Source organism: Spea bombifrons, chromosome 4 (assembly GCF_027358695.1).
Source record: "Spea bombifrons isolate aSpeBom1 chromosome 4, aSpeBom1.2.pri, whole genome shotgun sequence".
In the NCBI taxonomy this organism is placed as follows: domain Eukaryota; kingdom Metazoa; phylum Chordata; class Amphibia; order Anura; family Pelobatidae; genus Spea; species Spea bombifrons.
Genome location: NC_071090.1, coordinates 72,209,050 through 72,224,209, shown reverse-complemented (window position 1 = coordinate 72,224,209; position 15,160 = coordinate 72,209,050). Strand labels below are relative to the sequence as shown.

Genomic DNA, 15,160 nt, shown 5'->3' with positions numbered 1-15,160 from the left:
TACGCCTGTTTTTTTCTAATCAGTGACCATATTGCATAACGACGGCTTAACGTCATTCATCCGATATGAAACTTGAATTTACAGGAATGCTTTTCAGTAATAAATAAGGTTTCCAATGGTAACACACTCGTTTTTGTCAGCCAAGTAGTGTACAGTTGACTGGCCGCCTCTTCTGCCCCCACGGTCTCATCTAGCAAGTTTATGGAGTGTCGCTGAGTAGGTATTGCGAAGTGAGGAATATGAAACAGGATTTAAAAAAGCCCATACAAAAAAATTACTAAAGCGACATATTAGAGCATAGGGGGTTTCGCTTATTAAATAATTGTGGTGCAAATTGTAAGTAAAAACAGAAACCGCTGGAATATTACTTCTAAGTGGACAATTTCACTTGTTGCTGTGTCACGTAGCAGATGTCTCGGTTTTGTATAAATAATTCACGAATGCCTTGGTTTATAGCAGTATCCTTGTGAAGTAACCGTATTTCTTTCGTAAACCTGTATGAATGAACTAAGAGAATGAACACAAAAAGTAGGTTCTTTCACATCTCAGTGCCATGGAAAGTACAACTGCACTACAACTCCCAACATCCCCCGCGATCAAAAAACAACCGGAAGTGACTCTGTTGCAAACTCTGGCTTACAGGCTGCTGTTATTTGTCGTAGAAAGGTTTGACAAGCTATTTGGGTTAATGTTACGCTATAGGTTGTTTCTATTTATGTAAATATTTATGTCCAGTTAATCAGGTCCGCTGTTTTAATATGTAAATGTTCAATAACACGTTTTGGAAATGTATTGCAGGTGATAGTATGTAGTGTGTAGGTTATGGTGTGTTGCTAAACAATATTTCTTGTGGGTTACGAAAATGGGCACGAGGAACCAGTTAAAACAAAATTCCAATAAAGCCTACCCTGCACTCACAGGGATCAAGAAATATTTTCAGTAAAATGTATTAATATAATAATGTTTTCAACTTTTTATTGCAGATATCAAGATAAGGGTCATAACTTTCATGGAGCAAGAGGGGCAGCTGCCCCAGGTGTTGCGAGGTGAGGGGCACACATGAGCTGCCTGATGGTAATGCCCCTATCCTGTTTAATCTCATCTTCATGAAGCAGATGTGACCATGCCCCTGGGACTGAGAACCTCATTAGCTTGGTTCAGGGTGATTACAGTTTGCTTAATAATGAAGTATTCACACCATAACTCACGTCTCACTTTTACTTTTGTTTGTGTTTTGACAGGATGAAGATAGTACAATAGAGAATGATTTGAAGCCCTATACTCCACTCCATTTCATTCACATTAATGGGTAATCCTATATTTTACATTTATATACACTGAATAAATCTATGTAATAGAATTAAACTAAGCTATATTCTCTCCCTATATACTGTATTTGCTCGATTATAAGACGAGGGTTTTTTCAGAACAAATGCTCTGAAAAAAACCCTTGTCTTAGAATCGGGGTCGTCTCTCTTACACCCCCGCTGCTAACGGCACCTCCTTCCGGCTGCAGCGGAAGTTGCCTACGCGAATCGCGTAGACGTCTACCCGCTGGCCGACTACACAACAGGGAGTCAGAAGCACTGATAAGTTTGGGGGGTGTTAACTGGGGGGCATAAGGCATTTCTGTAGGCAGAGTGCTCTATGATATGCCTTTTAACCCCCTTTATGCCACTCTGCCTCCAGAAATGCATTTTAAGAAGATTGAAAGTTTAGTGCTTTTTCACAAACTAAAAAGCAGCAGAGGAGACCCAGACAACTACAGACCAGTAGGTCTTTCATCAGTGGTTTAGAAATGAAAGAAACCATGTTAAAGGAGGGGAAATGTCTTGGTATAAGTGGTTTGCTAAATCAGAAACAACATCTGATTACTGCAGAGAGGTCTTGTAAAACCAAGTATTTTTTTTACTGGGTAGCTAAACAATAGACAAGGGGGGGGTCGTAATTAATAGTGTAAAGAAAGGTCTTGTTACTAGAGGGTACCTTTTTTATTTACCTTATTTACCTTGTAACTAGAGTGTATACTAGAGGTATGCTTTTTAAGCAAAATTGTAAATTATCAAGTAAATGAGAAGAATGGTCAAGAGTGTGAAAGCTACAGTCATTGACATTGATAAATAATTTAATTGGGATATAAAAATTCAAAGGTAAGATATAACATTGGGAGAACTGTTCTGACAGTGACAAGAGAAGAAAGGGATGTGGGAAGTTTATTTCACATGAGGAAAAATGTTAGAACAAACTTCTTAATAAAGATTTAAGGACGTTTTTCTTTACTGAGAACATTTTAGGTAAGCGGAACAGCCTCCCGGAGAAGTGGCAGAGGCTAATAAAGTTAAGGATTTTAAACATGCAAGGAGTCTGTTCTGAATCTAAAATACCAAGGGCTGATTAAGGTCTGTGTCTTTACATCATAAAAAATGGGCAGACTAGATGGACTGAATAGTTCTTAGCTGCCTTTGAGTTTTAAGTTTCTGTGACATTATATTGATTCTATGTGATGTGGCAAGGAATCCTTATGAGGATCCCTAACGTAATGTCAAAAGAACCCCTTTTTAGTCCTAAAAGGGTTTATATTATAGCTGTAATTACCATTTCCCTAATTATTTCCCTAATAATCAGAATTGTGTGCTGAACGTACAAACTGCTTTATAAATGCAGATTACTCTTTTAATTTGAGTATTTCTAAAACTTTTTTTAAGCCAACGGAATCAGTCCCATTACAGTTAAGAATGAGTGCTACACAGAATCACTTCCAGATGATTGGGATACAGAATCAACTGCTTCTATATCTATCCATAATGAGAGAGAAACTGGGAAGGGCCGGAATATATGCGAGAATAAAGAAAATCAGTTGGCAGACACAGAAGAATCCAGGCCAGACAGGGTAAGCAATAATGAATATATCGCAGAATTTTGGGAAAGACCTGATGAAATGGATAAAAAGACTGTCAGTGGTGAAAAGCGTTATCATTGTATCGACTGTGGGAAAAGCTTCACACGCAAGTCATCCCTTATTGTCCATCAGAGGATCCACACAGGGGAAAAGCGCTTTATGTGCATAGAGTGTGGGAAGAAGTTTGGCTTGAAATCCTCACTTGTCAGGCACCTGAGAACTCACACTCCAAAGGCCCTAAACATATGTCCTGAATGTGGAAAGTGCTTCACTCGATATTCCAGCCTTTTCCAGCACCAGAAGGTTCACAGGACAGAGAAACTTTATAAATGTTCCCACTGTGAAAAAAGCTTCTCTCGGGCATCAGCTCTTGTAGTTCATCAAAAAACCCACAAGGAGGAGAAATTGTCTAACAAAACAGAGAGTGGTGAGAAGATCAATGATCATGATAAACTAGTAAACCATCTTTCAGCCACAGAAGAATCCTGTGTATATGTGAAATGTTATAAAGACGTCATAGAACAAGGATCCCCAAAGAGACTTAGGGGAAAACACACAGGTGAGAAATGATTATTTTCAGTGATGGTGGACAAATGGACCTCTATTGAATTGAATTTCTATTCTTATGTTCTTAAACTAGATATATCTAGCTGGCTGTAATCACAGCCAGTCAACTTTGTCTGTAGTATGCAACAGTATTTCTGGGTTCCTTGTGAAATCCTAAACAGAACAAATGAAGCTAGCATGCTGGTAGGGTTTCATGGCCTCTGAGCTGTAAACGTTAATAGCTTAATTTTTTATAATTAGCATAAACGAACATGACATCTTTCAACTATTACCCTGATATATTTGATTGTACACAGCTGGAGTCAATGGGGGAAAAACATACCCAAAATGTATTCATTAATTTGTCCTGATGTGGAAGCAAGCCTATATGCCTAGAACTTCCATTTGTTTTGTCAGTTATACGGCACATATTACAAGGAGAACATCACTTTTTTTCCAATTTAGCATTTACATGCAATAGTGGTCGCATATCCCAAAACCGCCCTGTAAAATAATACGTTACTCAAAAGAAGACAACCTGGGATATGTCACTAGTACCATTTTGACACTTGTCAGGCAGCCATTTCATCAACAATCTATTCCAACTTTTGAGATAACTTTGTCACGTGGCTTTAGACTTCTTGTAAAGAAGGAAGCACTAGTTTGTGGTCACAACAGCTCCCACATGCACTGATTATGATTTCAGTTTTCAAACGTGGCATTTTTAGAGATTGATTTTCAGTGCCCATGGCCATTGTGTTTAGGAATAGTAGACAACTATTACTATACTAAAGTAGGGTGATTTTGACTCTTTTCGTGCATTGACAAAAGATGTAAAGTCACACAAACATTTGCAACCACAAAGGTCTTTTATTAAATGAAATCATTTGGAATTGTAACTTTAATAATGTTCGTCCAATAAACAGTATCAACCTCGACTAAAAACTCAATTTTCATTGTGTTAATGTTTTCTTTTCCTTTTCAGTGGCAGATCCAGTGCCCAAGGATAATGCAGATAAAGTATTTTGTATACACAACAGTTCCCTTGGTAGGGAAAGGGACCGTAATACTTGTAAACCATCTAATAACAAAAATAACCATGAAAAAACATGCTGGGAAAAAGGAGATTGTGCAAGGGGCAGAGAACAATCGCATACAAATAAAAAGTGTGAATTCAGCTCGATAGAGAGCAGAACTCTCTGTGGTGAGAAGCGCTATCATTGTATTGACTGTGGGAAAAGCTTCACACGCAAATCATCCCTTATTGTCCATCAGAGGATCCACACAGGGGAAAAACGCTTTATTTGCACAGAATGTGGGAAGAGATTTGGTCTGAAATCCTCTCTCGTTAGACATCTGAGAACTCATACCCCCAAAACATTAAATATTTGCCCTGACTGTGGCAAGTGCTTCGCCCGATACTCAAACCTTTTCCAGCACCAGAAAGTCCACAGAAGGGAGAAACCATCTAAATGTTCCCAACGTGAGAAAAGAATCAGTCGGCCATTACAACTTTTAGTTCCCCACAATGGGGAGAAACATCCTGAAAAAGTAGAAAGTGGTGAGAATATTGGTGAGTCAGTAAACATTAGTAAATTGCATATTAGTTAAACATCTGGTACATTAGTTAAACATCTGGTGTGTATATATAATCATATAAAATGTAATAATACACAAGCGATAGTGCCACCTAGTTCTGAATCCATATATCTCTGTTAATATGACATTACCTCTCTACGTTAATATGAATTTAACATTTACATCATGCTCGTTATATAATATTTACGTTCCATATAATAATAACCATATTAAAACACTATGAGATAAGTGACACTGGGCAATGTAGAAAACAAATTGTTGACGTGTAGAAAGTGACCTGTAGCTCAAGTTGTAGTCCATAAACTGTATTTATTCTTTGTTTTATATAACATGCATTTTTTTTGATGAAATTATCCATTTTAATGAAACAATTATGCCTCCAACCCAATAGGTGCCAAATGTCTAGCTAATAACCAGAACGTGCGGATGGAACATGATTTAATGGAGGAGGAAACATATTCCAGTATTCCCAAAGAGGTGAACACCGGAGTATGTTGCATAAATCCATTGCGAAAGGATGAGAAACCTGCAGCTGAAAAAAGTTGCCTGGAAGTTGCATCGAGCAATGAATGTACAGAAAGGTTTTGGGGTAGATCTGAGGTATTGGGCAGGAGAACTGTCAGTAGTGAGAAACGCTATCTTTGTATCGACTGTGGCAAAAGCTTTACACGCAAGTCATCCCTTATCGTTCATCAGAGGATCCACACAGGAGAGAAGCGTTTCATGTGCACAGAGTGCGGGAAGAGGTTTGGACTTAAGTCTTCTCTTGTTAGACACCTCCGAACTCACACTCCAAAGACATTAAATATATGTCCTGAGTGTGGCAAGTGCTTCGCTCGTTATTCCAGCCTTTTCCAACACCAAAAGGTCCACAGAAGAGAGAAACCCCATAAATGTCACCATTGTGAAAAAAGCTTCTCCCGTACTTCACAACTTCTGGTTCATCAGAGAACGCACAAAGGAGGGAAGCTGTCTTCTAAACTAAAGTGTGAGAGTGTTGGTGAACATCCTAGAACCAACAGAACTGAGCAGTTCTTTATGTGTGTTGAATGTGGTATGAGCTTCTGTGAAGAAATCTTATTAACAACACATCAAAAAATACATAAAGGTGAGTGTTGCTATAATTATTTACAATCAGGTGTAGAGGAACTGGAAACTTTTTGGTGGACTCTAGAATGGCACTGGAATCGGTATTTCACCCGGTGGATGTTTTTGACTGGTTATAGGGAAAGACATGGAAAATGGTTTTCTTTCCATCTTAAAAACCTTTTTGTTCTAAGGTAATGTAGCATTACAATAAAGGAAAAACCGTTTTTGTTTCTTATTATTGCATATAAATTATTTATCTGCAGACCTTGAGGCCTCTATTCTAGGTAATCATGTGATATTTTTTCATTTCTGCAACGTATATGCAAAATAATTATATTTTGTTGTGCACCTCTGGATATGAGTTCACTCTACAGTACTCTTGAAATTTAGAAATAAATATTTGTAGTAAACTCATTAGGTCTTATTTGCAATACCCTAAAGGGACACGCCAGCTACCAAACGCGCTTTAATTCACGTGATAGCAAAATGTCCCATTTCAATTTAATATTTTTCTCCCTTTAAAGTACATGGAAGGTATTCGCAGCCACCCCCCTATGTATTTGCTATATTTCTGTGCCCCCCAGTTCCTTGACTTGCAGGTGCGTTTAGCTGGGCACATCTGCACATTACCGTTCTAGGTAATCTTGTGATATTTGGATACCACCCCTACTCACAAAGCACCCTGTGGTAATGGCAGATCGAATTCAATTTTATTTTTCCCATAGACCTTCACAAGTTAGGCATTCTACGTAGGCGTTAAACATTCTCTAATTTCTGCAACATATAGTCAAAAAAATCTATTTTGTGATATTTAATGTGTTGTGCACCTCTGGATGGAAGTCCTTCTACATGACTCCTGAAATTAGAAATACATATTTGTATTGAACTCATTACCAGCTATCTATGCACTTGATAGCAAAATGTCCCATTTCAATTAATATGTTCTCCCTTGCAAATACATGGAAGGATTTAGTGGACCATATTTCACTGCCCCTTGGTTCCTCGACTTGTAGATACGTTCAGCCAGGCATATCTCCTGCTTGCAAATACTGCACAAGCGATATTCTTACTGTCAACTACTACATGTGCCTGTTTTCTACGAGAGCTCTGGGAGGTCTAAAAGCATCCACTATGTGCATATGCAGAAAGCATTCCCATGGATTTCAGTGGAAGTCCTTTCCTCCCAGTGACTGGTAGCTTCAAGCAGCCAAAACTGATGTGAAAATAAGACAATGGAGGGCGTGGTTGCGCTGTAGCTACTCCTGAAGGAAGGTGCGTTGATTAGATGGTAGCATTAAGGTCTGCGGAGCGTGATCCATAATTGATAGAGTAATATGGCAGTTACATGACTAGAGAACAGGACATTCTCAATGGTGGAGAGTTTTTAGTGTGATGTTGAAGGCTGTGGAAAAAAAAAGAACGCAGGGTGTTGAGTTGTAAATCTGTTAGCTGAGAGAAACATACAAATGGTGGTGTTGAGGGTTTGGTACTTTATTTTAGTGACAAGCCAATATGTTAATATGTATACTTGTATACATTATTTAACAATCAATAGGTCACAAACTGTCCATCAGCATTACAGATTAACAAAATAATGTTCTTCTTTCTTCCAGCTGACTGTATCGTTCCAACAAGCCTTAAAGATGGAGCGTCTGATGTTCTGGAATGGGATAGCGTGCATGATAAGTCATATCTTGTTGAAAATAATTACACCACCCATAACAGCAGCCCTGTAAATATTAACCCTGACTCCAGATCAAGAGGACCTAACACAAACAGTGAATGTGTGATAGACGTGAAACACGAATCTAGTACGAAAGCTCACGGTAGCGAGAAACGGTATCATTGTAATGACTGCGGCAAAAATTTCACACGCAAATCATCCCTAATTGTCCATGAGAGGATCCACACAGGGGAGAAACGCTTTACGTGCACAGAGTGTGGGAAGAGGTTTGGACTTAAATCCTCTCTTGTTAGACACATAAGAACCCACAGTGGACGTGTACTCAACATCTGCTCGAAATGTGGCATCTATTTCAGCCGATATTCAGACCTTTTGCTGCACTTGGAAATTCATAATTGTGAGTACTCTTCATCTGTTCCTTGCTAGATTAGATCTTTACATAAGCAAAAAGAAAACGTGACTGTGCAAAAAGACTCCCTCTCCTATCCATGACTCAATCCACACAAGCCTCTGTATTAACAAGTTAAGAAATTAAAGAGGTTGTTGGGATTTTGAAACTTCTAGTTGTGAATATCATAGGATGATTGCAGTCATATGATTACTTGAATCCATTATATATATATTCATACTATTTCAGTAATGTGGATATGTGATCAGCTCTGGTTTAATATGGAGGTGCAGCATATGTCCTGGAAAATAAAACAAGAATGTAAGGGTCAAAGACTATTGATGTCTTTTCTTCCCAGACATGAAGGTACCTAGGAGTCATTTGATGTATTTTGAGCTTATTCTACCTGTTATATTTGTAGTTGCATTTATTTAAAAAAACAGGTTACAATAAATAATGTACTTATGTTCTCAGGTGAAACACAAGTAAAATCTGATGTTTCAGTCTCAAAAGCGGAGCCAGTTGAGAGCCACAGTGTCATGAATCTAGATGGATCGGTGAACGTAGCCAATTTGCTGGCATCAGTACCTGTACAGAAAGATTCGGAATCCTGTCTTTTAAGCAAGGACCAAAGCTCGGAATGTGAGAAGTCACGGCCTGTTGCATCAGAATGTATGAATGATTCTGTGCTTATCGGATATTCGGATAGAGGAGAAAAAATAGGGCAAGATAATCAGGACCAAGATTCTGTGAACATAAAAAAAGAGTCACCAGAGAATATCTGTACAGGTGAGAAGCCAAGTTACCGTCACAATTATATCAATACTCCCAGTCGTTACTTCTCAGTTGGCTCACATTTTGCCCTTAATTTGTGAACCAAAGTACACATATAGGGCTGTACAAAAAAATTTAAATCAATTACCTCAAAGAACAGACATTTATACAAGTTTATAACATGATGTAAAACATTTGTCATCTGTATTGTACATGAATATATTTAGAGTTTCAGGTCAAATGAATCTTCTCAATATAATAAACACACACAGCAACTGAAGCTGCACCAAAGCTGCTAGTGTCTCACTACTAGCGAAAAACATCAAAATACAAAATTTACATCTACATACCAACATAAAAGTAGTGCACAAGATCAGTACTTATAGTGCCCTCCTCTCATATTGACACCCTTGTCCGTTGCCCTGTGATCTTTTCTTAAAAAAAATACACAAAAATACTCTGCTCTCATGGATATCAAACAACTGCAAACACAACGCAGGTTTCTCAAAAAAGGGAAATGGATGTGTGGCAAAATTTTGGCACCCCTATGAAATCATATGAGAAAAGTATATTTGAAGTACCGTATTTGCTCGATTATAAGACGACCCTGATTATAAGACGACCCCCCAAAATCTGAATATTAACTTAGGAAAAAAAGAAAAAGCCTGAATATAAGACGACCCTAAAGGAAAAAAGTTTTACCAGTAAATGTTAATTCATGTAAACTATTTTTTTTAATAAAAGCTATGATTGAGAAAAATATTTTTTTTGTTTTTATTTCCTTGTATTTTCCAACCTGCCCCCAGTTACGCACATCTGCCCCCAGGCTTGCCACACCAATATGGCACTGTGGCCCATGATATGCCTTTTAACCCTCTATATGCCACTGTGCCCCATGGTATGCCTTTTGACCCCCTATGTGCCACTCTGCCTCCAGAAATGCCTTATACCCCTATATCCCATTCTGGCATTTAGGGGGTTAAAATGCATATTATGGGGCAGAGTGGCATATAGGGAGGTATAAGGCATTCCAGGAGGCAGAGTGGCATTAAGGGAGTTAAAAGGCATTATATAGAGCACTCTGCCTCCAGAAATGCCTTATACCCCTATATGCCACTCTGGCATTTAGGGGGTTAAAAGGCATATTATGGGGCAGAGTGGCATATAGGGAGGTATAAGGCATTTCAGGAGGCAGAGTGCTCTATTAAATGCCCCCTTAACGCCACTCTGCCTCCTGAAATGCCTTATACCTCCCTATATGCCACTCTGCCCCATAATATGCCTTTTAACCCCCTAAGTGCCAGAGTGGCATATAGGGGTGTAAGGCATTCCAGAAATGCCCTACACACACACACACACACACACACACACACACACACACACACACACACACACACACACACACACACACACACACACTTACTTACTTACCGGTGCTTCCAATTTCGTGCTGTATTGCCGGGGCAGCGGGTTGACGTCTCATTCCGCGGCAGCCGGGAGGAGGTGGAGTTGGCAGCGGGGGTTTGTATGCGTCCGTCGCAAATACCTTCCCCGGCTGTCAGCGATCAGGAACTCTGGAACTCTGATCTCTGACAGTCGGGGAAGGTATTTGCGACGGACGCATACAAACCCCCGCTGCCAACTTCACCTCCGGAAGCACCGGTAAGTGCGTGCGTGCGTGCGTGCGGGGGGGGGGGCGACGACGATAGGAGGATCCAGGTCCCCTGCAGCGGTGCGGGGGATCTGGATCTTAGTCTCCTAATCAGACCTCTATTTGAGGTCTGATTAGAAGACAACCCCGATTATAAGACGAGGGGTATTTTTCAGAGCATTTGCTCTGAAAAAAACCTCGTCTTATAATCGAGCAAATACGGTATATTCCCATTGATATTTTACAGTTTTTAGTACACCTGGATGGATAGAAACAGGAAATTGTTCAACCCTGACTTCCTGTTTTACAAGGGTATAAATATTAGGCAACATATAGGCCAAATTCCATTAGTCATCCATCACAATGGGTAAGACCAAGGAATATAGCTGCGATGTGCGGCAAAAGGTTGTTGAGCTTCACAAAATGGAAAGTGGCTTATAAGAAAATAGCAAAAAAGCATTGAAAATGCCCATTTCCGCCATAAGGGTAATAATTAGGAAGTTACTGTCAACTGGAAATACTATGAATCAACCTGAAAGCTATCTGTCTATAGCATCTCAATGCACTGTGAAGAGGATGGTTCGAGGGGCCAAAACATCTCAAAGGATCACAGCTGGAGAATTGCAGAATTAGTTGCGTCTTGAGATCGCAAAGTCTCCAAAACCACAATCTGACGTCACCTACATCCCCACAAGTTCTTTGGAAGGGTTTCAAGAACAAACAAAACCCTACTGTCAATCGTCTTGTTTGCCAGACGCTACTGGTACTTAAATGGGATCGGGTTCTATGGTCAGATGAAACTAAAATCGAGCTTTTTGGCGATAAACGCCAGTGGTGGTTTTGGTGAACACAGAGAGGTAGCCATATAGTAAAGTACCTCATGTCCATGGTTAAATATGGTGTTGGCTCTTTAATGTTTTGGGGCTGTTTTTCTCCCAGATAACCTAGATATTAGGATACATGACATCATCGCCTACATCAAATATTATCAGATATTAAATGAACACCTAACTGCCTCTGTCAAAAAGCTTAAAATGGGCCGTGATTGGATCTTCCAGCAGAAAAATCATCCAAAACACATCTAAATCAACATAAAATCAGGGTCCTACCCTGGCCATCCCGGTTCCCTGACTTGAACCCTGTAGAAACCCTGTGGCTGAACTGAAGAGAAAAGTCCACGAGCATCCACCTCGAAATTTGAAGGATCTGGATTGATCCTGCATGGAGGGATGATCTCAGATCCCTTGCCATGTATTTGCCAACCTCATCAGTGATTATAGGAGAAGACTCAGAGCTGTTATCTTGGCAAAGGAAAGTAACGCAAAGTATTGACTAAAAGGGTACCATTAATTGTGCCACACATATACTTCAAAATGTTTTTTGGGGGATAAACAGGTGTTGTGCATGCAACTGTTTGATAACCATGAGATATTTTTGTATATTACTCTTATTGTGTTTTCTTTTCCATGTTCTTGGATTCCCTGAATTATGTAATAAGCTTTGTATTGATCTTATGTTCTACATGTTGATGTGTAGCTTTTACCCGGAATTTTGTATTTCAAAGAATCTTCGAGCTAAATTTATTCACTAAGCTGGTGCATTAGATGGTGTTAGAAAAATGCTGATTAACCTATAAACTCATTCAAGAACCTCCTGCTCTGTAATATCTTCAGATTGAATAATACAACTTCTACTTGTCAGTTGTTTATGCCCATTCTTCAGGGCTACATATATTAGGAGGTTTCATATCTGTGTATTTATTGTTGTCGTTCTTCGTATTCAACCAAAATTCAGCATGGCCTTTCTATGTTGTAACTCAGCATTACTGTGAGAGTATCTTGCAGGCTTTGCATAATACGTATTTATTATTGCAATGCTCCTTCTGACCTTTATAAGAAAGCTCTTGTTTTGATGACCATATGCAATCGTGGATTTAACTGTTGATGTTTCTGTCTGGCTAAAAACTCTTCAATACAAGAAGCATTAGTCTTATTATAACGTAACAAGATAACAATGTATCTGACCAATTTTTTTTTTGGTTTGGTGAGATGATATATTATAATTATTTATTTTACGAAAAAGGGTCAGCTTGTGAATTTTGTTTGAAATGTGTTTAAACCATTTTAATTCAGTATTAGGAGGCAATGGCATGTTTCTAATCTAATTATTATTTATATTTATGACCATAGCAAATTCTTTTGTACCCATAAACAATTGCATTGCAAGAATTATGTTTTTTTATGGCTATATTTATATTTACTGAATATTTTGTTTCTTTGAGCAGATGGACATCTAGATGGAGATAAGATAGACGAGTTTCCCTCTTACCCTTATGCACTAGACTGGGGAGTAGAATTTGATATTTCAAAACCTTTCAATGGTGAAGAACATTCTGGCAAACAACAAACATCTAGGAGAAGAAAGGAAAACTGTAGTGAAGAACCCCACTTAGATGTGATGTTTCATCAAGACTTTGGAATAAATGTGTGGAATACATCTAATGCAGTAGAAAAAGAAAGTGGTGAGAAGCGCTTTCTATGTATTGACTGTGGGAAAAGCTTCACACGCAAGTCATCCCTTATAGTCCATCAGAGGATCCATACAGGGGAGAAACATTTCATGTGTACAGAATGTGGGAAGAGGTTTGGTTTAAAATCTTCTCTTGTCAGACATCAAAGAATACACTCTACAGAGTTTTTTAGGTGTATTGAATGTGGGAAAAGTTTTAGGGAATATTCAAAGTTTTTACATCATCAGGCAAGTCATACTGGTGAGTGGCCCTACAAAAAGAACAATCTAACTGTGCGCTAATAAGCCCTCATATAATACTCATGACAAAAGAATCTCATGCTATAGTGCTTCAACAAACTGTAGCAAAGTAGTTACTCCAGCAAAACATCATATCATTCTCATACAGTTGCCCAAAAAGATAAGTTAGGGATGTTTTTCCTATATATTTTTTTAAGACAAATTGTCAGATATAAAATAAAATTATAGCTGGATTCAACATTGACATAAGTCAACTGAGCAGGAAGCTCTTGGTCTACGCGAACAGCAGAGAAAACCTGAACATCTAGCAGTATTTTTTTCCCCCCAATTACACAATATCAATAAACAGTACTGGAGAAATAAAGCACATGGTCTGAAGCTGTTTCTGTCATTTAATCAAGAAAAATAGAAATATTAATAAATAGCAAAGTGCGGCATTAAAAGCCCTGGGGCACAACAAGTGTAGTGAATGGTTTCATGTATAACATGTTTCATTGAAGAATCAGCCTTTCGAGTGGAAAACAGAGGTTGTGGTGATGGGAAACAAGTTCATGAGAGCCCAAGTAGAGCGCTCAGCATGAAGGCATCTGTCAGACTATTTTTGCATTCTTCAGAATAACAGCCAATGGAGACAGCTATTAAGGACATATGTCAGAGGCTTTAAGGTCTGGTTCCCCTATAATCCAGAGCTTCTAGAACATTTAATAAGTTCCATTGTGTAGTCTGGAGAGACGAGTGGTATGTGTTTCAGAATCATGTTGGCAGGGGGCGACTATGGAGGGTGGATTTGCTGTTTTGCCATTATATCATGTATAGCTCTCCATAATGAGGGTACCCCCACAATTTACATACTAGAGATTATTTACCTCCTTCTAGCTCATCTATAGTTATTTTAGTGACTGCCACAGAGCACATGATGTGGCATCTAGATGGCAGCTCTCACCAGATACTTGAAAGTAGCAATACACATTTTTGTACCATTGATACTCAAGGGAAATACACAATTTGTATTGTTACACAGGTGTAAGTATTATGAATGAAGAAACACTGAAATGTAACTTCCAGAGCAAATCCATGGCAATCATTTGTGTCAAATTAAAGTCGTACGTTGTGGGGAGATGGGGCATTAGTGCAGAAGGTGTCCACGAAAGATATTCTGTCAAATTCCACCGCTGTTAAAACAATGAACTCAGTGTAACATTTGCCAAATTTGAATGCTGTTTGTACTTTCTCACTGTTTTTTAATTTCGTATTTTTTTAGTTTAAATCTGTAGAATGCATGGGAAATGTCACCTACTACTTTCACGTGCATCTGCCGATTCTGATATATTGCCCAGCATTAAAGCATCTCTAACAAAAGCACTAATAGTAACATGTTCACTGTTATGGGGTAATTAACTTATTCAGTGATTCTTCAATACTCCTTGTAATTGTTTCCATGGGTATGCCATCCTACACATACAGATCATATGTACTGATAAAATAGCATTTATAAAATAACGCATCAACTCGTAGTCTTTTAGAGGTAGAAAATGTACGCATTCATATTTTGGAGATTCTATTTTTGTATTCACCTGAAAAAAAGTCATGCAGATGAAGGGACAATGGTGGTTTTAAAAATATGTAAAATGGTGGATGTCTCAAAGTAGTCATCAAGTAGTATTACAGTAAAGCAGCAAGGCAAAAAAAAAATTGGTCCTAAACCTCCTGTTTCCTGTATCCCACACCTGACGTATAGATGATTATGCTCTGCTGACTTAA

The 15,160-nt window shown here is 38.6% G+C and overlaps 1 protein-coding gene across 1 annotated transcript; it reads left to right on the top strand.

Moving 5' to 3' along the window:
- The first annotated feature begins 540 nt into the window (after positions 1-540).
- On the top strand, positions 541-14,758 carry LOC128491397 (zinc finger protein 585A-like). Its single transcript, XM_053463720.1, has 10 exons — positions 541-666; positions 984-1,046; positions 1,242-1,309; positions 2,706-3,458; positions 4,431-5,018; positions 5,436-6,324; positions 7,147-7,247; positions 7,747-8,214; positions 8,680-8,994; positions 12,912-14,758. Exons 3-10 carry the CDS (start codon positions 1,306-1,308, stop codon positions 13,439-13,441), a joined length of 3,648 nt encoding a protein of 1,215 aa, XP_053319695.1. The 5' UTR covers positions 541-666; positions 984-1,046; positions 1,242-1,305; the 3' UTR covers positions 13,442-14,758.
- The last annotated feature ends 402 nt before the right edge of the window (positions 14,759-15,160 follow it).